This window comes from Eretmochelys imbricata, chromosome 8 (genome assembly GCF_965152235.1).
Source record: "Eretmochelys imbricata isolate rEreImb1 chromosome 8, rEreImb1.hap1, whole genome shotgun sequence".
NCBI classification, from domain to species: Eukaryota; Metazoa; Chordata; order Testudines; family Cheloniidae; genus Eretmochelys; species Eretmochelys imbricata.
The window spans coordinates 73,634,849-73,659,624 of NC_135579.1; the positions used below are offsets into that span (position 1 = coordinate 73,634,849).

The window sequence follows — 24,776 nt, forward strand, 5'->3', positions numbered from 1 at the left end:
AAGGAACTAGATAGGTGGCACTCAGCAACTTCCACTGATTTCAATGAGAGTAGCTGAATGTTCAGCACTCTTGAAAATCAAGCCACTTATTTAGGTGCCTAAAATTGGGCTTATATTTTTTAAAATCTTGGTCACAATTTTGTGAACTTGAAGCCTGGTTCATATTTACTTACCTAATCACCCCCCCCCCCAAAAAAACGTGCATACACCTTATTTTGTTGGAGGAGGGGGGGAAGGATTAGACAAATTGCTTATCCTGCATAATACACTAACCTGTGCTCACTCTTACTTTTCATACAGCTATAACTTCTATAGGTTACCTTACAAAAGGTTTGTGGTTATCTTCTTTTCTAACCTTCTCCTATATGCTATGTTGCTGTGGTTTTCAAAGCTGAAGCCATGGTCATCTTTGCCAAAAACATACCCAAACAAACAGTTTAACAACAGGCACAGTAATATGATCTTGAATTAAAAAAAACCAAAAACAAAACAAAAAACCTTCAGTTTTTTATTTTTTTTTTTAATTCTATTTTTTACTACAATGGCCAAGGAAAATAACAGGAAATCTTTTAACAAAGTGAGAACTGAAGCACAAGCCTTTGACCCAAGCAAACAGTATTACAATAATTAGGTATTCTTGTAACAAACACATAAATAACATACAACAGCAGCTGGAGAAAGGAAATGCTTTTATATTGGCTATCATCTTTGAAGGGCAGGAAGCCAAGGTGAAGGGTGACAATAACATGCTTGGAGTCTAAACTAACTACAAGGCTCTTAACCAAGTCAGTGACCATGAGATCTAACCCAGAATGTAAGCCGAGAAAGTTCACCCCACAGAACTAATGATTTTCTTGAACAAGAATTTAGTGTGGTCTGGACTAAGACATACCCTATTTCTTCCAAGCCATTCAGCATTCATTTTCATTTATGCAGCCACTTTAAAACAGCAAAGTGCAGCTCTAGCAGAATCTGATTTAAGAGTTATCAAAGCTCAACTTGTACTGCCCAATGGCATCTTCAGAACTGTAGCTTTAGAGGGAACTGGAGTAAAACTAGAAGATGTGGAAGAAAGGACCAGGAAGAAAAGAGTAGAAGTCAAGTATTTTAAAACTGGCAGTATGTAGAAGATCAATAATTTCCAATAAAAACACTTCGGAAAATAACAGTTAAAAAAGTTGTCTTTCTAAGAAAGGGAATACTGTATTCTGTGGATGCCCCATTTTGGTTTATCTTCCAGATATAATAATACTGAAAATCAGAAAAGACCAGTGAGAGAGTTTTTTCTTTTAGTGGAAGCTCCCAGGGTGGACAGTTATTTATCCATCTAGATTGTATTATAAACTCTCCAGGGCAGGCACCATGTATTTTGCTATGTTTGTATAGTGCCTGGCACAATTAGTTCCCTAAACTGAATGCATAAGGCCTCTAGGTACTGTTTATCCTACAAACACAATAATAAATAATAAGCCACACAGTGTCCATGAGCCAGCAGGAAGCTGGACATCAATTAGGCTTCTTGCATCCTCTAAATCCTCTATTTGGGCCTCCTGCATCTCAATAGCCTGTCACCTGACTGTCAGAACTCTCTGGTTTTCTAACCCTTGAAGAAGGGAAAAGCCCACTGTAGCTTTTCTAATAAGATCTTTCTAAACTGGGGTTCTAAACTTGGGGTCAGCACCCCCCAGAGGGTGGCAAGGTTATTACATGGTGAGTCATGAGCTGTCAGCTTCCACCCCAAACCCCATTTTGCATCCAACCTTTATAATGGTGTTAAATATATAAAAAAGTGTTTTTTATTTATAAGGGGGGGGAGGGTTTGCACTCAGAGGCTTGCTATGTGAAAAGGGTCACCAGTACAAAAGTTTGAGAACCACTGTTCTAAATTATCAGATCTGCTACACCATCCGTTACACCCAGCTACTTGTAGCTGATTGTAATCTCCCTGTTGCTTTGCCACAAGCACCTCTGGATATGCTAGTGAAACAAACAACCCACAAAAGCCCTCAAATCTAGTTGGAGAAATGTTGCCAACACCCATCTTCAGTTTGTCTACACAACTTTGTTTTTAAAACTCAAGTTAATTGATTGCCAGTTGACTGGGGTTAAATGTTTGTGGTGCATCCAGACTCGCATGGACAAATGTGTTAGCTAACTCAAGTTAATCAGCAATCAATTAATTTGAACTAAAACAGTCTGATCACTCATCTGGCACGTCTACATTAATCTTCCTGATTTTACACACCAAGATTGTGCCTGTGTAGGACAGGATTCTCCCATACTGTAGACAATAGTCTATAACATTTAAACTAATATAGCTAGACACAATGTGGACAAAGACTCAGTGTGAAATGAACTCTATGACACAGAGTACAATTCATTTATATACAGGCTTCGCTATATTGAATCTAACTTTACTTGTCGATTACTTTAGATATGCACTTGATATAATGTATTGTACCTGGTTAAAGTATCTGAGGCACCTTTCTAGACACCAAAAGCAGCAGAAACAGCATTTGAACATGCATCTTGCACATGCGCTCTCCTGCAAGGAAATGAAGTAACTAGTTAGTGCAGACAGATTTTATATAAAACTGACATTTTACACCAACTTGCTTAACAGGACACTGCAGTTCTTCTCACAAAGCAGTCATGTAAACAGCAGAGATTTCCTTCCTGCTTATGGGAATTGTTTTTATTTCAGATCCTACAATACTAATGATTGATGAGCTGAACATTTTTTTCCTTTGGATGGAAGATTCTACTCTGGAAGGAAAATAACTGCCGTAAGCAGCTTTGGTTTGCTAACAGCTGCATGTAGCACAAAGCACGCAGGCAAATCAGTAACTGTCAGTGTACTGATCAATGACCAACAGAGAGTCTATTTACAAATTATTATTTTTTTAAAGGTTTCAGAGTAGCAGCCGTGTTAGTCTGTATTCGCAAAAAGAAAAGGAGGACTTGTGGCACCTTAGAGACTAACCAATTTATTTGAGCATGAGCTTTCGTGAGCTACAGCTCACTTCATCAGATGCACTATATATATATTAGAGAGAGAGAGAGAGAGAGAGAGTATTTACATTCTTTGTAATTTAAACAAATGTTAGTTTTATTTTTGGGCCGTTTTTCAACTTTTTGAAATAACTGGAACCCTGTCTGACAGAAATATAAAGAATAGAGAGATTTACACAAATGTGCACATGCACACACAGGAAATGTCTACATAGCAGCTGGGAGCATGGATAGACATGCTAGCTCTGCTTAAGTTAGTGTGCTAAAAATAGCAGCGTGGGCATGGCAGCGGCTCAGGCTACCCACAAAAGTACAAACCTGCCTAAACCCCGGGGTACATACTCAAATGGCTAGCCTGAGCCACCACCCAAAGCCACCACAGCCACAATGCTATTTTTAGTACGCTATCTCAAGTGGAGCTAGCGCATGTCTTGTCTATCTGTGCTGGGAAGCACACTCCCGGCTGTTGCTATGTTGACATACCCATGGAGTACTTTAATTTTATTAGGAAAAGCGAAAACGGCAGGCTTAAATTCTCAAGGAGATCACTCCTTTCAGGAAACAGTTTGAATTCTTACAAAGACTTTGACGAATATTAGCTTTATATTAAACAAAACAAAACAGGGAAAACATCTAACATTACCTCAAAAACCAAAGTTGTTAATCCTACAGGGTATTTTAAAATATAATTATGAAATCCTACGTCTTGAGGGCCACTGTGGCATGGCCATTTTCCCCAGATGGTATTTAAAGGCAAATTCCATTTGGTAATATTTGATCAAAAGCCTTTATCTTCTGTCTTCAGGGCTCAGAAAGGTTTGGTTTTGTTTTTTTAAAAGTAAAGCTCTTAGAATGGCTGCGTGACATCTTCAGGTCATATGCATAGCTGTGGAGTTGTATGGAAGCAGTGAAGGTGAGAATTTTTTAATCTGGAGTTTAATATCCTTGCAAATTTTCCAGCATTCAATATTTTTTTTAAATATCACCACAGAATAATACCCTGAGCCCAACTTAATGGAAATACTTTGCGATGTCGTGCTGGAGAGCTGCGTTTATTAAAAAAGCAGCATGCTAATTTCCCCACAGTGGACAATACTCATCCCCTTCCACATTAAAACCCAGAGGAGGAGACTCTGCAGGCTGCAATTCCTCCCGGTAATTCTGTCAGGAGGGAGGGAGGGGGCTGCCTGGTAGGAAAGGCCCAGATGTCCTTCTACAAACCCATGAAACTCCAGGGACACCTGTGCAGACGCTCTGGCCTCTAGCAGTACCCTCTCCTCTCCCAGACAGCATGACTGCAAAGGAGCCAAGGATCCCCTTTCTCCAGAGGGAACAGGGACTTCTGTGGAAAAGGTAATACAGTCTGGGTAAGTCCTGTGAGACCACAGGAGGGATGATTTGCATCCCATCCAGTCTGCCCACTCCCCAACCACTGCCACTTTGTGGGCCCCTGTACTTTGTGGAGGGGAGTCTGCAGGGTCCAGGAATATGGTGGATTGTACTCTGGTGTGCCAGAACAGAGTGGTATCACTGGGTGGGGGATCTCCTCCATGGATTTGGGGGAACAGTCAGGAGCTCTTTAGGAGCTGTTTAGCAGCTGCACTGCCTAACTTCAGAGGAAGTCCTGTCAAGTCCTCCTCAGCTGGAAGGCTGGATGCTGGGCAGCAGGGTCATGGAAGGTAGAAAAGATGGTGACAACATATAGGATATACCTAGGATACAAATAAACCCTCTTTGCTAGACAATATTGGCTCATTCAAAATTTATCCAGAATTTCCAGCAACTAGCAAATCTGCTTCAGATGTACAACAAAAGCAGCAGACCATAAAGTTTCTGGGTAGTTTAATCTTGTGATTAATCTGTAATCTCCCATTTGTTCTTATGCATTATTTGTGACTTTTACACAGACTCCAGTGAATGTCTTGTATGCTTGTGGTTTTATGAATGCCTTCACAAGTGGAAAATAAAACATATATTCTTCCTAGTAACAAAACCCTTCTTATCCATCATATTTATTGGCAAAAGGCAAGCCTCAAAGTGTTTAACTGAACCAAACATCCAAGGTTTAAGGGCAAAATTTTCCACAAATGGGTGCCTAAAGTTGAGCAACTACATCCAAGTTTAAGCACCTAAAAAGAGTAACTTGATTTTCAGAGGCGCTGAGCACCCACAGCTCCAATTGACTTCAGAGAACGTTCTGAGTGCTCAGCACATCTGAACATCAAGTCCCTCTTATTTAGGCATTTATAGGGTGCCTGCAAGTGGATTCCTGCACTCATATGGAGCCCCAGTGATGTCAGTGGAGCACCACACAGACGCACTACTGCACCTAATTTATTACAAACTGCTGATTTAGAAATAGAGCTGGACACCTCATGAGAACCAGCTCCTCCCATGAGATTTCCAGAAATAACCACCATTCGCATTCCTGTGTTATTATGGTACTTCTGTTTCCAGCAGAACCCTGGACATGCAGAAGTGCATGAAAATTAAAAAGACAAACAACAAAAACACTTAACCACACTTCTTTATGCTTTAAAAGATATGCTGAAATTCTGGACAAGAATGTGGGCTAGTTCTTATTTTACCTATTCTTTTTATATACTCTTGAGCATCCCATCACAAGGCAGGTGAAATCACCTAGAAAGGAGAGCTTTCATGCTGAAAATAAGCCATTCTTGGTAAGTTGGATTGTTTAAAAAATGATTATGATGTGAGAGTTTTAAAAAATCCTTCTGTCATCTCTAAATTGTTCCTTACTCCTCATACAAGATTTTACATTAAAAAAGTAAAAATAAATCACCTTTGATTTTCTTATTTAAAATTAAAAAAAAAATCTGATCTGAGGCAGAAAGGAGTAGATACAGACAAGGAACTATTTCATGAAGAAATCAAAATAAAACACACTACAGATCACATTTCTATTTCTTACACAGAGGTTAGTTTTTCAGTACATTTCTTTCCTGAACTTCACCCCTTAACCATTGTACTACTGTGTTACACAAGTATATACCCACCTTTTCTTTCAGGGCATCATAAAGGTACATAAGAATAATTCTTGGAATTCTCACTATTGTGATTAAAAACGACCCTTTTACAACTGTTCCTTGATGATAGCAAAAAAGTACTGATATGGAAGACAGGATCAGGTGTCGTGGTGAGCTTCTCTTATTTCTAGGGGGGAAAAACAAACAGCATTTTAAAATGTTATCGAAAGAGAAAATACAGTGAATTCTACTGCTGTTTAAACAATTAATATCTTTTATTGTTTCACTTTCTTGTAATACAAGTATTACTGGGAGGGCATATCTAGTGGAATCCCATGGAGGTCAGTCCTGAGTCTGGTGCTATTGAATATTTTCATTAAATGACTCGGATAATGGAATAGGGGGTATGCTTATAAAGTTTGCAGATGACGCCAAAGTGGATGGGATTGAAAGCATGTTGGAGGACAGGATCAGAAATCAAACACAACCTTGGCAAATTGGAGAATTGCTCTGAAATCAACACGGTGAAATTCAATAAAGATAAGTGGAAAGTACTACCCCTTAGGAAGGAAAAATCAAATGCCCAACTACAAAACGGGGAATAACTGGCTACATTGTAGTAGTGCTGAAAAGGATCTGGGAGTTATCATGGATCACCAATTGAATGTGAGTCAACAATGTGATGCGGAGAAAGCTAATATTCTGGGGTGTATTAATGGGAGTGTCATATATAAGTCATGTGAGATAATTATCTTGCTCGCCTCAGCAACGGTGAGGCCTCAGCTGGAGAACTGTTCTGAGTGCCACGCTTCAGGAACGATGTGGACAAATTCGAGAGAGTCCAGAGGAGAGTAAGAAATATTACAAAAGGTTTAGAAAATGTGACCTATGAGGAAATGTTAAAAATCTGGGCATGTTCAATCTTGAGAAAAGAAGACCGAATCTTCAAATATGTTAAGGACTGATATAAAGAGGATGGGGATCAATTGTTCTCGATGTCCACTGAAGGTAATACAAGAAGTAATGGGCTTAATTTGCATCAAGGGAGATATAGGTTAGATATTGGGGGGGAAAAATGTTGTTATAAGGGTAGTCAAGATCTGGAATAGGCTTCTAAAGGAGGTTGTGGAATCCCCATCAATGTAGGTTTTTAAGAACAGGTTGGACAAACACCTGTCAGGGACGGTCTAGGTTTACTTGGTCCTGACTCAGCATAGGGGACTGGACTTGATGACCTCTTGATGTCCAGTCCAGCCCTATAGATCTATGATTCTATGATCAATCTGGTATCTCTTTTAGGGCCTGATCCAACTCCAGACTTTTATTGACCTCAGTTGGGAGTTGGATCAAGCCCTAAGTCCAGATGAAGGAAAATAAGTTTAAATATTTTACTGGATTAATTAAGTGCATAGGCCATGACTATTTTTGTGCGCTCAGTAACAGACATCACAACAGGAAAACTGGCCTGGGGGGGAAGAGGGAGGAGAGGAAATGTTCCAAGTAAACATAAACAGTGAATGAGAATTATTCTTCCTTTGAATGACTGTGTCCTGCTTCTGTCATCTTTCTAGCCCCACTGCACTCCTTATTTGATGATGTTACAATAGGAGATCAGTCTGCAAGACTGGGTCCACTTGCACTGAGACAGTGGTCAAACTAAAAATCAACAAACAGTCTGGCAAGATCTTACATGCAAAACTAAGATTTACTCTCTGATGTCACTGTAATGATTGGGCCAAATTTTGCTTTCAATTTTGCTGATTTAACTCCAGAGGAATTATATTGCATTCAACAGGTTTATTTCAGATTTACAATGGAGTACATGTGAGCAGAATTTGGTCTAATGTGTTTAAAATATTATCTGGCCTACTCGTAACTGAAAATACATAAGTCTACTGCATTTTTAGCCGTGATGTTTTGAGATAATAACATAAATGTTCTAAAATCTAAATATACACATGAAAATTAACTTCATGTTTTATCTTATAAGCGATGTCAGAATCCCACATGCAAGAGGTTTTTTTGTTTGCATTTTAAAGGTCACTTTAATATGAATCAGACACAAGAAATGGCATGACACAGCTCTCAAGAATTTATACTAATTAACGCTCCAAAACCAGGAAATGAACTCAAAAATAAATAAATAAATGACTGAAATCAGTCTTCTCAGCTCAACAAATCCCCCCAAAAACATTTTGGGGACTTCAAATACACAGATTACTATTCACGGTAGTTACATTAGCATAAAAAGGCGAGGAGACCCTTTTATTAGCAAACCCTAAATAATAGGCTCAGTGCTGAAATATTTACTCAAGCGAAAATACATTGAATTAGGAATTAAGAAAGAATCAGACCCTAAATCAGGGATCGGTAACCTTTGGCACATGGCTCGCCAGGGAAAGCCCTTGGCGAGTTGGCCAGTTTGTTTACCTGCCGCATCTGCAGGTTCAGCTGATTGCAGCTCCCACTGGCTGTGGTTTGCCGCTCCGGGCCAATGGGATGTGCTGACTGCCCTTTCCGCAGCCCCCATTGGCCTGGGACAGTGAATCATGGCCAGTGGGAGCTACAATCGGCCGAACCTGTGGATACTGCAGGTAAACAAACTGGCCCACCCTGGCAGGGGTTTTCCCTGGTGGGCCGCGGGCGAAAGGTTGCCGATACCTGCCTTAAATCATAACTAAAATGTTCACTCTTCATAAGGAACTTTTGAAGGATTCATTTATCATCTTTAAAATGAATATTTACAGAAAAAACTAAGAGCATAAAAAGGGTTTGTGTGTATGTGTGTGAGAGACAGAGCAGCTGGGTGGGGTTTGAAAAGGAAGGTCTGCAAACACATTTTTATTAAATCTTCACCACAGCAGGGATTTACATAACTAAGTGAAGATAGGTATCACAGTGCTGCAATAATCCGGAGTATATCACTGCAGTCCTTTCATAACAGTAACTACTTTGCAGCTATAAAGTCATATTTATATATGTCTATGCACCACATTATTTTAAATAGGAAATACCAGCAAAGCGGTTGCTAGTATGCAACAGTTTTGATCTTATGGCCAGGGGAGCAGCTTGAGGGATGGTGATATTTTTATGTAGAGCGAGTGCTTTGATAGCCTTTCTTAAAAACATCATTCTTAGTTTATCAATACATATGTATTTCTGACATATAACAATTTCACCCCTGTACTACTGCTCTTTTCTATTCATGATAGCTTACAGTCAGACCTGGGAAAATTAAAGGTTAAAGAACAGCAAGTTAAAATATTAACCAAGTTTAGAAAATATAGGAAGGCAAAGTTTACAACTCTGTTAATAGTTCATTTGCTGCTGAAGAGATAAGTATAATTTTCCTTCTCTACTTTAACAGTATTGATTAATAAGTTTGGTTTGCATAAACCTCTACAAAATTTGGAGGCTGTTGCAAACCTCCTTGGTCTACCTGAGAACTGTCATGTTCTAATGAGATTTCATTATGGTTCCAGGCATGTTGGAAATTGATTTTCCTTCTAATCATGAATCAAAACAGGAAGTACCAACTGTAAGAAAATGACCAAATTAAGAGAAAACAACCCACTAGTGGTATTTGTGTCTCAAAACTTAGTTTGCCTTGAATCAGTTATTTTATCTTTATGGATTCACACACACCCATAGCTCCAGATCCTGCAATGAGCTCTGTGCAGGTGACCTTGTACTCACATGGAGCCCACTGAAGTCAGTAAAGCTCCAAATGGACATGCATCTACCTGCACAGAACTCACTGTGGGACTGAGGCCTTAGTTTGAATTTTCCTTTCATATTTTTGTTTCATTGCCTATGCATTTCTTGATTTATACAGAACAATATTGCACCAAGTCCCTGTGAAGTTGTATTTAATATCACACCGGATAGCTGTACTTGTGCATTTTATTTCTAATTTTGCCAACTCCCATTATTTTATTGTGAATCTTTTGATATTTTTCTTAAAACCACAGCTTCTGGAGTCAAATTATTGTAGGATAGTTGTAGCTTTCGTTTAAAAAAAATTCTCTCTTTTGGTTGTGGAACAAAGCTTGAAAATGGCTCAGAAACAAAAGGAAAATAAGAACCCAAAATGTTTGTTTTTTAAACAAAAAAAAACCCAAAAAAACTCATGATTTTTAAGCCAATCATGATTTTTTTGAGCCTGACTCATGATTTTTGAAAACTCACAGTTGCAATACGCCTCTATGTTGCGTTCAGCTCATGAAGCACTTTACAGAAGAGAGTTCAAGAGATGGAATGTAAACATAATTTTTAAAAGCTATTAAAAGCAATTACTAATAATTTAGTGAAAAGTATTAATCTCATTTTTTAAAAAAAACTAGTGCAATAAAATATAGCATGTGTAGTAGGGCAGATCGTATACTCAGATCTGTCTGTCTGAGGACTAACACATATGGTTTCTCCTCAGTGCCGAAAAGTTCCCAGAATACATATTTTTCTTGTTATACATAACACTATACTAAAAAGCAAATGTTCAGCTATTAAAAATCTACTATCAGTATTTACACAAGCGTTTGCTTACCTGCTCAAATACACTAGTTTGAGTAACTGTACACTGAATTGTCCTTTTACACGTATAAATGCAAGTTTATGACCATGGAAACAAACATTCTCACAGATATTACAGACATGGATTTTCAATAGGCTGTTGAAAGTTTGGTCCTCGTTGATCCCTATTTGTCTGAACCTACAACGCACTAGCTTACTGTGCACTAACTAGCCATGTGGACCCTGCTGCCAAGTACTAAAAGTTCTGTAGCGCAAGCCACGGAGCCACTTAGTACACAGCATGCTGGTGCGCTGCATATTCACACCCTAGCTCGCAATGCACTAACTCTCCATGTACACAAGCCCCAAGTGCCTGATCCTGAGAGATGCTGAGTACACTCAACTGCTACTGAAGTCAGTGGGAGTTGTGGTGCTCAGCAGCACTTTTTAGGGTATGTCTACACAGCAACTAGACACCCACAGAAGGCCCATGCCAACCAACTCAGGCTTGTCACAGGGCTGGGCTGCAGGGCTGTTTTATTGCTGTGCTTTTGGGCTTGAGCCTGGGCTCTAGAACCCTGTGAGGTGGGAGGGTCCCAGAGCCCAGGCACCAGCCCAAGCCCAGAGTCTACACAGCAATGAAACAGCCCTGCAGCCCAAGTTGGCTGGTACAAGTCAACCATGGGGGTCTAGCTGCTGCGTACACATACCCTTAGAATCAGGTCCTAAAGCCCCACTCCTACAAACATTTACACACACTCTTAATTTTAAGCATACATTACCCCTTGGGGCATTCTGTGCCAAAAAATTAAAAATTCTGCGCACAATATTTTAAAATTTTGCAAAATTCTGCAAATTTTATTTGTCAAAATAACCCTACATAATCATGCCAGTTCCAGTTTAAATTACTTCGGTAATTTATTTCAAAATACCTTCAGCAAATATGTCTGTAACAATACAGACATGCACAAAAATTCTCCCAGGAACAGAGAGTTTAAAAAACACCTGGGATAACCCAGTTCCTGTTTCTCTTCCCTCTGCCCCCAGAGCCCAGCCAGGAGGCCAGACACCCACAACCCTTCACCCCCAGAGCCCGCCTATGGGGGCCCCTGCCAGCCAATATACCCAAACCCCCTTCTCCCCAGCTTTCAACCGCAGGACCCCCCCAGCCAGACACCCATCCCCCTCCCGCCCCAGAACCTAGGGATCCAGAGGGAGAAACAGCCTGATGCTTGGTTCCAGGCTTGCATGGAGTTTCCTGAATGCCACCATCTCCTTCCCTCAGGGCACGCTGGGAACTGCAGCTACCAGGAACCCTCTAGCTCCCTCTCCTTCCTTCCAGCAGTGTCTTCTGTGTGCAAGCTGGACTCTGCCAAGTCCACTGGCCCCTAGTGGTGGCTAGCAGCACTGCAGCCCATTTCTGTGGGGGACAGGAAATTCTGCACGCACAACGTTAATTTCTGCAAAATTCTGCATTGCGCAGTGGTGTAATACATGTAAGCATTTGTAGGATCAGAGCCCTGATCCTGCAAACACTTAAGCATGCGAGTAAAATTACTCACGGAAGTACTATGGGACAATTTGCACGAGAACAGCTATTCAATATGCTTGAGCATTTGTAGGAGTTGGGCCTTCAGTAAATAATTTTGGGTAACTAGTCAAATCCATAAAACCTTTTTCTTTAAATCAGTGACAGGGACAACGTCTGCTTGCAGTGAGGAGGCAGCAGCTATACACTTAACCCCTCAACACATGATGGAAAAAGAAAAGGAGTACTTGTACTTGTACAAAGTAGTCCTTTTCTTTTTGCGAATACAGACTAACACGGCTGCTACTCTGAAACCTGACATGATGGAAATAAATCCTTATTCAAAACAAACCAAGCTAACAAGATTTCCACAAAGAGCTTTCTACAAAAAAAAAAAACAAAAAAACCAAAAACGGGCTGTCAGGAGAGCACTCTCTTTTTGCAAGTTATAAAAGAGTAGCCGTTTCATGAACCACTATTTCTTTTATTAAATTAATAAAGCCTCTTAGGAATTTATCTTTTATCTGAATAAAAGAAAGCAAAGTGTAGTTTCAGTATTATTATTTCAGGTCAAACAGATGTCACCTATAAAGCTAATCCAGCTGAAATAACTCTCTGCCCTCCCCATTTTTAATTCCGCTTATGGACAGTGGCTGCGAAGTGTTTTGTGTGTTGGATTGTTGTGTGTTGAGGAAGCAGGTTTCCTCAGGGAAAGGCTGTTCCATTTCCTGTGGCCATTCACTAGCTAGAAGGAAAACCTCTCCATGGGGTATCATAAACAAAGCACTTGTGACAAGCATTTATAAGGCTGCACCACAGAACACATTAAATTGCAGATTCCTGGTGACAAATTCATTGTTGTCAATAAGAACTAAGATCGTTCACTGCCCTCTATGAGGTCTATAATATTGCTAATTCACCTTTCTATCCCCCTTACCTCACTGCTTTGATTTATCTACTTATCTGTACTGACAGATCGAGGGATAGGAAGAGGGATCACCACCATTAAATATATATATAGCATTTCCCTTCCCATGCACAACTCTCTCAACACAATGGCTATCAGTTGCCAAGCAAATGAAGTACATGTAAGGAGAGAGATTTCAATGCAATTTGGAGCACAGAACTTGTCTACTCCAAGAGCCCAATCCTGGACCTCACAATGGTGGTGGGAAGTAGCTGGAAAGCTGGTAGGTCTGGTCTCTTGAGAATTACCTAATCCTCTGGGGGCAGAGAGCCAGCACAGCAGCTTCAATGTTGCCTTACCAGCCCTAGTTGTAGGAGGCATGGCCAGGTTGTCTCCATGTCCTGGGGATTCCTAGCTTCCAGAATAGTCCTTTGGGTTGCTGGCAGCCAGTGCAAAGTACAAGAGCTCAAAAGCTGCACTATATTTTTCACCAGAGACTGCCTTAGTAGCCCTAAGATCAGTAGAGCCCTGTGCGGATACAAAATTTATATCCGTAGCCGATCCGCAAAAATGATCCACGGATGCAGATATCTGTACATATAAAGCGAATATCTGCGGATTTGCTGGGCTCTAAAGATCAGATGTGTGTGTGTGCAGTATATGAGAGTAGCTTAACGTCACCTTTTCCTCCTCACCCCTGAACTACTCCACATGCACCTTGGAGCATCGTAGTATCTGGGCCAGTGCTTTATGCAGCACTGCGCAAACTGTCCATGCTCAACAAATAATGGCAATTTAATGACTGTGGCCTTCAGTATAGGTGTCAAATCAGAGAAAGCACTGGTGCAGATGCCCCTGTAAAATGTGGAAAGATTTCCACCCCAACCCCCAAGTTCCTGAAGCAATGTGGTTTGGACCAAATCTTTAGCGCCTTATTCAGGCAAACTCCCAATGACTACTGCTACCCAAAATTAATGGAGTAAAAATCTCAGGATTTGGCTCTCTAGTACAGTGGCTCTCATCTTTTCCAGATTACTGTACCCCTTTCAAGAGTCTTATTTGTCTTACATACCCCCAAGTTACACCTCACTTAATAAGTACTTGCTTACAAAATCAGACATAAAACAAGTGTCACAGAAGACTATTATTGAAAAATTGCTTACTTTCTCATTTTTACCATATAATTATAAAATAAATCAATTGGAATATAAAAATTCTACTTACATTTCAGTGTATAGAATATAGAGCAGTATAAACAAGTCATTGTCTGCATGAAATTTTAGTGCTCTGTTATTGAAATCTGAATTTCTCAATCTTAAACAATGAATAGTTATACTAGAGCAGTGGTTCTCAACCAGCGGTATGTGTGCCCTTGGGGTACACAAAGGTCTTTCAGGGGGTACATCAACTCATCTAGATATTTGTCTAGTTTTACAACAGGCTACATAAAAAGTACTAGCGAAGTCAGTGCAGACTTCTTTTACAGGATTGAATGCCATGCTGTACCCTCAGGAGCAAAGGGCCAATTAACTACATACAGCTCTGTAGGAACACTAGTTACCTGTGTTGATCCTTCAGTCAGAGAAAGGAGATTAAGTAGGAAGTGTGAACCGGTGAAATGGTAACAGATTATGTCAGCATACTGATCTTCTCCCCAAACCCTTTAAAATGGGCATTTTAGATTCTGCACTTGGAATACTTTAAAAAAAATGTCCACTGGCTAACACCAGTTCAGTCTCAGCTCTATTGAGAACCCAAGAGCATATGAGCTTCTGACAGTGTTTTAAATGCTGTGTTGATTAAACTTACTTTGAGCAGGGACAGAAAACACAGTGCTTAAAATGGTGGAGGCAGCCGGCAACCTGTCTACTCTAGGGCTCCCAACATTGCTAACACCAATGGAGTGGAATCAGAGTTCCAACAGGGGAAAATTTTTGGAAAAAAAAATCCTGATTGTGGATAAGGTCTAAGCTGGCTTTCCTGTGGGAAGAGTAGAGTTCATCACGAGTTTTCCAAAAGAACACTTTCTATCCAAAAGTGCTGACTTGTCAAAATCAGAATGTTCTGGGGGATTGTTTCGATTTGGATGAAATTTCAACAGGAACCAGGCTGGTTTCCTGACAGCTTACCTGATAGCTCCCTGTCAGCCTAAGAGCCTGGATGCCCTGGGAGCCCCAGCTCCCACACAACCCAGATCCCCAGCTCTGGGGCAGCCTGCCAGGTGGGCTGTTGTGCTTCCCAGGCAAACTGCTACAAACCCGTAGCTCACACGGATACCCATTCCCCAATGGCCATACAGCTTTTCTGCAAAAAAAAAAAAATCCTTTTTTGTTGTTGTTGTTCCACTGTGGAATAAGAATTTTTTCGAAGTCTCAGACTTTCACAGAACAGAAAATGTGTTACCAACCACATTTGCGTGGAATGGAGCAGAGGAAACACAGTAATGTAGTTAGAAGATCAAAACATTCCCCTGCAGTGTTGGAAATTGAAACAAAAACAGCACTGATTTACTGCATGAAACCCATCTTGTTTCACTATCCAATATGAAGGAAGTGCAAAACGTAAAACAGGATAAATAGTAAGAAGTAAATGAGATTTTTACAATTCCTGTACGTCTAGCTAAGGTGGTGTCTTGGTAACACAAACTAAAACACTTCAAGTAAAAATATTTGAATGGCATGACAAAAGATTTTCAATTATCTTCTACAGTAAACTTTAGAGGCTTATTCAGCCATACCAGATTAAAGCCTGGTAGGAGGGATGGAAAGGAGACCAAGTCACACTACTTTAGAATTACTCTGGCGATATATGTTACACTTTTACTTAGAACTACCAACATTTACTGAGAAAAGGTTAAAACTAATCTGGGTTTTGTCAGAGGAGTTACACGGGTTTGCACGAAGGCTTAATTTGGCCCAAAATTTTCTAGGACTTAGAGAGGTGATACATGTCACATGAGATCGTGTTCAAAGCCTTGCAATGAGCTGCTTGACTTTCTAGTCTCACATTCTTAGAATAATTTAGCTCCCAAGATACTACCCTAAATATAAATCCAAGGCATTTTAATAGTGGTTTTCCTAAAAATAGACAAAGTCAATGCTAAGAAAAAACCAACTATACAAGGAGGTAAATTTTGCACATACCGGTTAAAATAGCAAGTAACCACTGCTCCAGCGATAGTCATTTGCTGACAAGCCAGGATGAATTCACTTGTCCAGATAAGGCCGACTAAATGGTACCACCACATGTAGCGAATGCCAGAGAGAATTTTATATTCTACTTGTCCTCCTGAAATGACTTGTGCACTCCCTGAGAAATCAAAGATATCAGAATATTAAATCACAACTCAGCAAACAAAACAGAACTGACACATGTCCCATATATCCCATGTATTCACTTTTCTTCAGTAAAGTTATAAAATAGAATCCAGCTGTTTAGTTCAGCAATATTTACTAAAGCACACAACTAATTTTGAGAAAAATATTCTCATAGGTCCTAATGCCTCAGTTTTAAGTCAGGTCACTTTTACAGTTGCCAGTAAAGTCAATAGGATCTGTGTTTGAGCAAGGATTTAGGAGAAACCAGGTTAAAACTTCAGGATCTGCTCTAAAATGAATGTTTGAGAAATAAACGAAAAATCTTCATTATCAAAATCTGAAATCAGATAAAGGTAAATTACAGAAATGTCTAAAAATTAAGTTTTCACTTATGAGGACAACAGCATTATTATGCGGACAAAGCACAACTGGAGTTGCAGCGAGCAAGGGATGCAAAGGTTAACAAGAAGGGTTTCTACAGGTACATTAGCAATAAGAAGGTGGTCAGGGAAAGTGTGGGACCCTTACTGAATGGGGGAGGCAACCTAGTGACAGATTATGTGGAAAAAACTGAAGTACTCAATGCTTTTTTTGTCTTGGTCTTCACAGACAAGGTCAGCTCCCAGACTGCTGCACTGGGCGGCACTGTATGGGGAGGAGGTGAGCAGCCTTCAGTGGTGAAAGAACAGGTTAAGGACTATTTAGAAAAGCTGGACATGCAAAAGTTCATGGGGCCCAATCTAATGCATCCAAGGGTGCTGAGGGAGTTGCCTGATGTGATTGCAGAGCCATTGGCTATTATCTTTAAAAACTTGTGGCAATCGGGGGAGGTCCTGGACGATTGGAAAAATGCAAATATAGTGCCCATCTTTTAAAAAAGGAAGAAGGAGAATCCAGGGAACTACAGACCAGTCAGCCTCACCTCCATCCCTGGAAAAATTATGGAGCAGATCCTCAAGGAATCCATTTTGAAGCACTTGTACGACAGGAAGGTGATCAGGAACAGTCAACATGGATTCACCAAGTCATGCCTGACCAACCTGATTGCCTTCTGTGATAAGCTAACTGGCTCTGTGGATATGCGAAAAGCAGTGGATGTGATATATCTTGACTTTAGCAAAGCTTTTGATATGGTCTTCCACAGTATTCTTGCCAGCAAGTTTAAAAAAGTATGGATTGGATGAATGGACTATATGGTGGAAAGAAAACTGGCTAGATCGTCGGGCTCAGTGAGTAGTGATCAATGGCTTGATGTCTACTTGGCAGTCAGTATAAAGCAGAATGCCCCGGGGGTCTGTCCTAGGGCCAGTTTTGTTCAACATCTTCATTAATGATCTGGATGATGGGATGGACTGCACCCTCTGCAAGTTTGCGGATAATGCTAAACTGTGGGGAGAGGTACATACAATGGAGGGTAGGGATAAGGTCCAGGGTGACCTAGACAAATGGGAGGATTGGGCTAAAAGAAATCTGATGAAGTTCAACGAAGACAAGTGCAGAGTTCTGCACTTAGGACGGAAGAATCCCATGCACTGCTACAGCTGAGGACTGACTGGCTCAGTGGCGTTCTGTAGAAAAGGACCTGGGGTTACAGTGGACAAGATGGTGGATATGAGTCAACAGTGTGCCCTTGTTGCCAAGAAGGATAACAGCATATTGAGCTGCATTAGTAGGAGCGTTGCCAGCAGATCGAGGGAAGTGATTATTCCCCTCTATTCGGCACTGGTGAGGCCACATCTGGAGTATTGCATCCAGTTTTGGGGCCCCCACCACAGAAAGGATGTGGACAAATTGGAGCGAGTCCAGCGGAAGGCAACGAAAATGATTAGGGGGCTGGGGCATATGACTTATGAGGAGAAGCTAAGGGAACTGGGATTATTTAGTCTGCAGAAGAGAAGAGGGAGGTGCGATTTGATAGCAGCCTTCAACTACCGGAAGGGGGATTCCAAAGAGGATGGAGCTAGGCTGTTCTCAGTGATGGCAGATGACAGAACAAGAAGCAATGGTCTCAAGTTGCAGTGGAGGAGGTCTAGGTTGGATATTAGGAAACACTATTTCACTAGGAGGGTGGTGAAGCACTGGAATGGGTTACCGAGGGAAGTGGTGGAATCTCCATCCTCAGAGGTTTTTACGGCCCGGCTTATCTAAGCCCCCTGGCTGGGATGATTTAGTTGGGGTTGGTCCTGCTTTGAGCAGGGGGTTGGACTAGATGACCTCTTGAGGTCTCTTCCAACCCTAATCTTCTATGATTATACTAAAAGAGCAGGGAGAGAAAGATTGATGGGAAAGATTAAAGATATATATGTACCATTGAAACAAAACAGAATAAAGTATATGTTATAGCTGTGACAAAACTAGGTTTTAGAACATTAAACAGACAAAATTCAATCCAAAAGTGAATGACATTGCTTTTTTTTTTAAACAGAATGTAGATATCTTTAAGATAACAAGAACTCTAAGGCTGTTTGCATCAGATGTGTATTCTTGAACATGAACACACATTTATATCTAATTATGCTAGCAAATTTTATTTCCACTTACGTTGACGAGACGTGAACGTATTTCTTAAACAAATGAGGGCCTTACACAAAAGCCTAAAAGTAGCTACACAAAATTAGTGATGCACCGTCCCAAATGCTGAGTTCGAGTTAGACACTCCTATTTATAATTCCTGAATTTGAACTTTTGTTTGGGGGTGGGAGACAGAGACAGGATACTTTTTGTGGAAGGTCACTGGATCTGGAACTTACTCTCTTTATCACTTTGCCAGGGCTCAAATTTGCTGACCTTAAGGATACATCTCTAAGGGTGAGCTGTGGATATTCCTTGGTACTAACTTCCAGTACAGCATTGGTGCTGTCAATGTCAACTCTGTGAGTAGGGGCACGATAAGGAACTGTCCACTGATGTCCCTGCGGCCCGTGCTGCTTCCCACAGCTCCCATTGGCCGGGAATGGCGAATCCCAGCTACTGGGAGCTGCGGGCGGCTGTGCAAATGTAAACACACTGTCTCACGGCCCACCAGCGGATTACCCTAATGGGCCGCAGGTTGCCCACCACTGGTCTAGTGAGTAGAGCTGAGAATTGGAAGTCAAAACAGATGGGTTCTACCAAATTCAGGTAAACCTTGTTCTCATTGTTCCTTGGATCAAGAGTCATACCCTGCAACATGATGCAGCTGGACTAGACTACTAAAAAAAGTTCATAGGTTGTAACACAGACTAGTTAATTGTTGCCCATGAGGCAATCCTCACTGAAGTGAAGACAGTGATGCATGCACTGGTTATTTCATGTTCAGAAAGATGTCTGAACAGGAAAGCACTGTCATGAGCTGCAGGCATTTGAGAGAGGTTAGGACTGTGCACTGCTGTAAGCATGTTCATTCAGTGGAATACTGCTACTGAAATTTGGTTCTAATGTTTTTTAGACCTGTGAAAATTCAAGTTACTTTACAAGTGGAAAATCCTTTGGTACCATTTCTCTCTTTCCCCCATCCCACCCTCTTTTTTCTTTTTTTTTTTTAAAAAGCAGACCCAAGAGTTATTTTTCTTTCTCAGAGAACTCTGAAATGGAGCACATTTCCACATACCATCAAAGTAAATTTCATCTGATGCACTGTACATTTGTGTCTCATTTTGTATTCTGAACATTTCTCAACTCCATTAACTCTTCCAGCAGTTTTAGGCTCCTATGTTCTTACAACATGTACAACTAGCCAAACATGCTCATATATCAATTGTAATCATGACCAGCAGCAACTGTGCAATACAGTGGATAAGATAAATGGAGGTCTCTTCAGCATTCAATTTCATTTGAAGAGAAGTCATTTCCTTCAGTAGCAGAACTGAGGACTATTTCCTGGTGTTCAACCTTTACTTTTGAACATTCCTATTATGCAAATTGTTAGGATATTTTACTTCTGTGCCAACAGACTGGTTAAAACAATTAATGAATGTCTGCAGCACAAACAGTAATTTCATTGCTCTTAACACCCACTGTCATTTAAAATAATGACTAACAGTAACAGCCTTGGCTAAACAGAAATTGTCATGGGCTAGTATTGTGTGCATGTGTATCACTGCCCTCTGCTGGATGTCATCATGTGTCGATGATCACTTTCTTTGCTGAGTAAGAGGAGCCAAAGATCATGTGTAGTATTCCCTCATGGTGTCTGTCTGTGCCTGACTGATACCCTTTGTATCTATAATTACCAGGCACATACAAATCTGATGACAGAATAATGCATTATATTATGTTTCACATATAAAGATGAGAGTATATTGATAGCATGGATCAAACAGCAAGGATCTCTCTGACATCCTATTAAAAAATACATTTCCTTTCCTCGTCATTCCAGTGTGATCTGGTCATGGAGGCACAAAAAACAGAACAAAACCTCAGAATATGGTTCTACTTTGTCTGCAGTATATTTTTCTTCCAGCAGCATAATCACAGCAGAGAAGTCATTCTCCGAAAATCAGTCCTGCCACTGCAGCCATTTGCCAATTCCAAGTGGTTAATAAGTGACTAAAATCCCCATTGTTGGGCCATGACATTGCAGAAAGCTGCCTAATCTATATATACTTTTCTTTGCATCAGAGTAACAAATCTAATACTTCAAAAAAATGTTAGTCAGATACCAAGATGTTGCCATAGCATTTTCAGAAAGACTTTGAAAAGTTTCTCCATCTGATTCACTAGCCCAATACTACAGCCTTATATCAGTCACAGCCAAAGAGATGCACAATATCAATATCAAACAGTATATTTTGTGACTTGCAGACTTCTGTCATACATTCTACGGGAGTGGCTATTGGGAATTTTTTACTGATGTCTGGAGAAACCAGAAGTTTTAAACGGTTGGAACTCCTAGGAACCGGAAATCATATTTTCCTCAATTAATCAATTCCACTGTGGGCAACAAAGAACAATTGGCCAGAAAGTACTAACTCAGAACTGATTTCCCAGTTCTTGCTACTATGAAAATATTTTCCACTTTTAATGCTTCCTGCTGCAGAGTCGGGAAAGGTTTCACCATTGTTCTATAAAATTTGTGTTTCCTCCCAACTGAATTTACTTTGTAGCTGCTCCTTTTTCACACATGAGAATATACAATTAAGTTAGCTGGATTTAGTTGGAATATCTTGGATCTGACAAGAAATTTACTTTTACCACTGGTTTATCAGCAGCACATCTTTACTGTGATAGTTGTACTCCTCACTATACTCAGAGATACATTTTCATTATGTGAAAATCTCGCCTAGCACTCCTATCTTACACTTATGCTCAGTATCCTATTCCTGATGTGGATTTCACTGTTTCTGCCAAATTCATATATGAGAGAACACACATTACAGTACCACTACTGGAATACCACAAGGCCACTTCTAGTTCTACAATAAAACAACCCTACTGGATTTTCCAAATCCTCACTGAGCTCCATTCTCATTAGAATACATAGTTACAACTGGTGCCACTTGATTTTTGTGCTAACTCCAGTCTCTTGCAATTTGGCATCTCATCTGGCATTTGTCCAAGACATATAGATTTGCAGTACACTTGGCTTCAGCCGCTCTTACAGCCCCTGATTTAGCAAGGTAGTTAAACAGGTGCGTAACTTTAAATATACAAGTAGTCTCACTGAAGTGAGGCTGCTCATGTATTCAAAGTTAGGTATGTGCTAAAGTACCTTGCTCAACCGGGGCTATAGTTATCTGATCCTCCCAAGGAGTTAGCTTCTTCTCAATGTAACAATAGATATTAAAAATTACATAAACAAGGTGATCTGCATGGATGGATAAAGATCAGCTGCATCACAGTTGAAACATGGATCAAGTGCCTCAGAGTTACAAGATGCACAGAGGTTGTAAATATTACAGAACTGCAAGAAGCACAAGGGAAACCTTAACAGGCGCAACACAGTAGCAATTCAATTTCATTAGCCCATCTCCTCAAGCTGCACATAACTAAAAACAGCTATTTGCTGAAAAAATGTAAATATATATGATATCAGAAAATATTTTGAGAATGATGTTAAGTCCAAAGTAAAATTAAGTGGGCGCTTAGCCGAAAATTAGAAACTGCTATGACGGAAAGGTAAAGATTTTACAAACTGAGCCCCTTCTCAGAAACACAGAAGGCTGGAGTTCTCAAATGACCAGCACCTGGAGGTTCAGAGCAGTATTCTGATCTCCCTCAAAAAACCCAGAAACAACAGAGAGCAAGAAAAAGTTTTCTTCCATTTCCACAATCAGTTGATTCCAGAGAGAGTGGAAAATACAAAAGCTGTTCTGATAATACACTATGGAATATGAACCTTGTAAAACCTAGATGAGATTTTATATTAAAGAGTGTATTTAAAACAAAACAAAAAATTATTTTTTTTGCAGACTGTCAAATAAAATACTATTTATTTTAGAGTAGGAAGATTTACCCCTACTGTATGGAGTTGTTTCAGATTCTATACCTCCCCCAGAAACCCCTGCTAACTTTTTGCCATTTTACAGTAAAATTTTCTTTGAAAAAATAAGTGTTTCTCTCCCCCCACATGCAAGAATAATACAGAATTAACAGAGAAAATTGTGAAATTGGCTTGCACAAAGTTTGCCGTCAATTGCACAAAGTAAACCTATTTTACTCTAATTTTAGGTGTTATTTGAATAAGAATCAGAAAATATTAAGCTATATAATTGCTTACATAAATGTATACAGTTAGTGTACCCTCCCAGGTAGCAAAAAATGTACCAAATCTAGTGTAAAGGTTCCAGAGTTAGTTGTAAATCAACATGTTGTAATGGTATCATCAACCAGTGAGAAAGCACTTTAGAAAATAGCTACAAAACAAGGAAAAGTTGATTAAAATCAATTATTTAAATCAAGGCTTTCCCCTTGGTCATTTAAATCATGATTTAAATTGCTGATTTATATCATCTTGATTTAAATCAATACACCCTGTGAAGAACTATTACGTGGCCCTGATCCAGCAAATGACTTAAGCACAAGTCTAAGTGCACTTCTGGATTAGGGCCAACATGAGTAAGAGTGTCAGAAACTGGCTCTTACAGAGCATCATATGGATTTAGATATTTAGAACTTAATAATTTTGAAATATGAACACCTGAACTGTTTTCTAATGGTTAGAGCATGGGATTGGGAGTCAGAATGACTATTATATTCCTCATTCAGACTATCCTCCTGTGTAAAAAGGATTTTGAGAGGCTTAGTTGTTCTCTGTAAAGCACTTTGAACTCCTCTGATGACAGTACATTAATTTTGCACTTATGTTAATCTTAATAAAGTATGACAATTGTGACAATTCAAGCAATGATGAAAGATGAAAAAACGGTTACCTATCTTTCGTAACTGCTGTTCTTTGAGATGTGTTATTCATGTCCATTCCATTCTAGGTGTATGCGTGCCCACGTGCACAGTCGTCGGGAGATTTTTGCCTTCGTGGTATCTGTAGGGCTGGCCGTGGTGCCCCCTTGAGGCCACACACATGTGCTGGTATATCAGGCTCTGCTGTCCCTACGCTCTCTCAGTTTCTTCTTGCCGACAACTCAACAGAGCGGGGAAGGACGGGTAACGGAATGGACACGAGCAACACATCTTGAAGAACAGCAGTTATGAAAGGTTTTTTCATTTTTTCTTCTTCGAGTGCTTGCTCATGTTGAGTCCATTGTAGGTGACTCACAAGCAGCGCCAATGGAAATGGGCTCGGAGTTCACGGTCTTGCAGCACTGCCCTGCCGAAGCCAGCATCGCCCCGGGACTGCTGGGTCAGCGCATAATAGGATGTAAATGTGTGGACAGACAACCAGGTAGCAACTCTACAGATGTCCTAGATCAGCACCTGCGATAAGTCGGCACCAGATGATGCTTGAGCTCTAGTCGAGTGCGATTTGACTATTGTCGGTGGCGGCACACTAGCCAGCTCGTAGCAGTATCAGGGATGCAGGCTGTGATCCAGGATGAAATCCTTTGAGCAGACATAGGCACAGATATTCTGTCTGCCACCGCCACGAACAGCTGCACTGGCTTTACGGAACAGCTTTCTCCTATCGATATAGAAGGCCAACGCCCTCTGGACGTCCAGTGCGTGTAACCTGCACTCCTCTTTGGATTTATGGGGCTTCAGAAAGAAGACCGGTAAGAAAACATTCTGGCCTGTATGAAACTGGGAAACTACCTTGGACAGGAACGCCGGGTGTGGCCACAGCTAGATCTTATCTTTGTAGAATACCATATAGTTGTGGTTCTGATGCAAGCTCTGATCTCAGACACTCTGCAGGCAGGCATATCCGCCGCCAGGAATGCAACCTTCCAGGAGAGAATGAGAAGAGAGCAGGAAACCAGAGGTTCGAAGGGAGGCCCCATGAGCTTCAACAGCACGAGATTCAAATCCCAGGGAGGGACAGGATCCGAGACATGAGGGTAAAGAGACACTCCAGACCTTTCAGAAACCAGGCAGTCATGTTGTGAGTGAAGACCGACTGCACTTGGAATGGAGGGTGGAAA

At 40.5% G+C, this 24,776-nt stretch overlaps 1 protein-coding gene across 1 annotated transcript in view; it reads right to left on the minus strand.

The window, feature by feature from the left end:
* Positions 1-24,776, minus strand: part of SLC44A3 (solute carrier family 44 member 3) — a 70,346-nt gene that overhangs the window by 11,615 nt on the left and 33,955 nt on the right. The window contains exons 10-12 of the mRNA XM_077824495.1: positions 16,087-16,252; positions 6,030-6,186; positions 2,462-2,545 (exon numbers count right to left, since the gene is read on the minus strand). Of these exons, the coding sequence (XP_077680621.1) occupies positions 2,462-2,545; positions 6,030-6,186; positions 16,087-16,252 (407 nt within the window). The remainder of the gene's footprint in view (positions 1-2,461; positions 2,546-6,029; positions 6,187-16,086; positions 16,253-24,776) is intronic.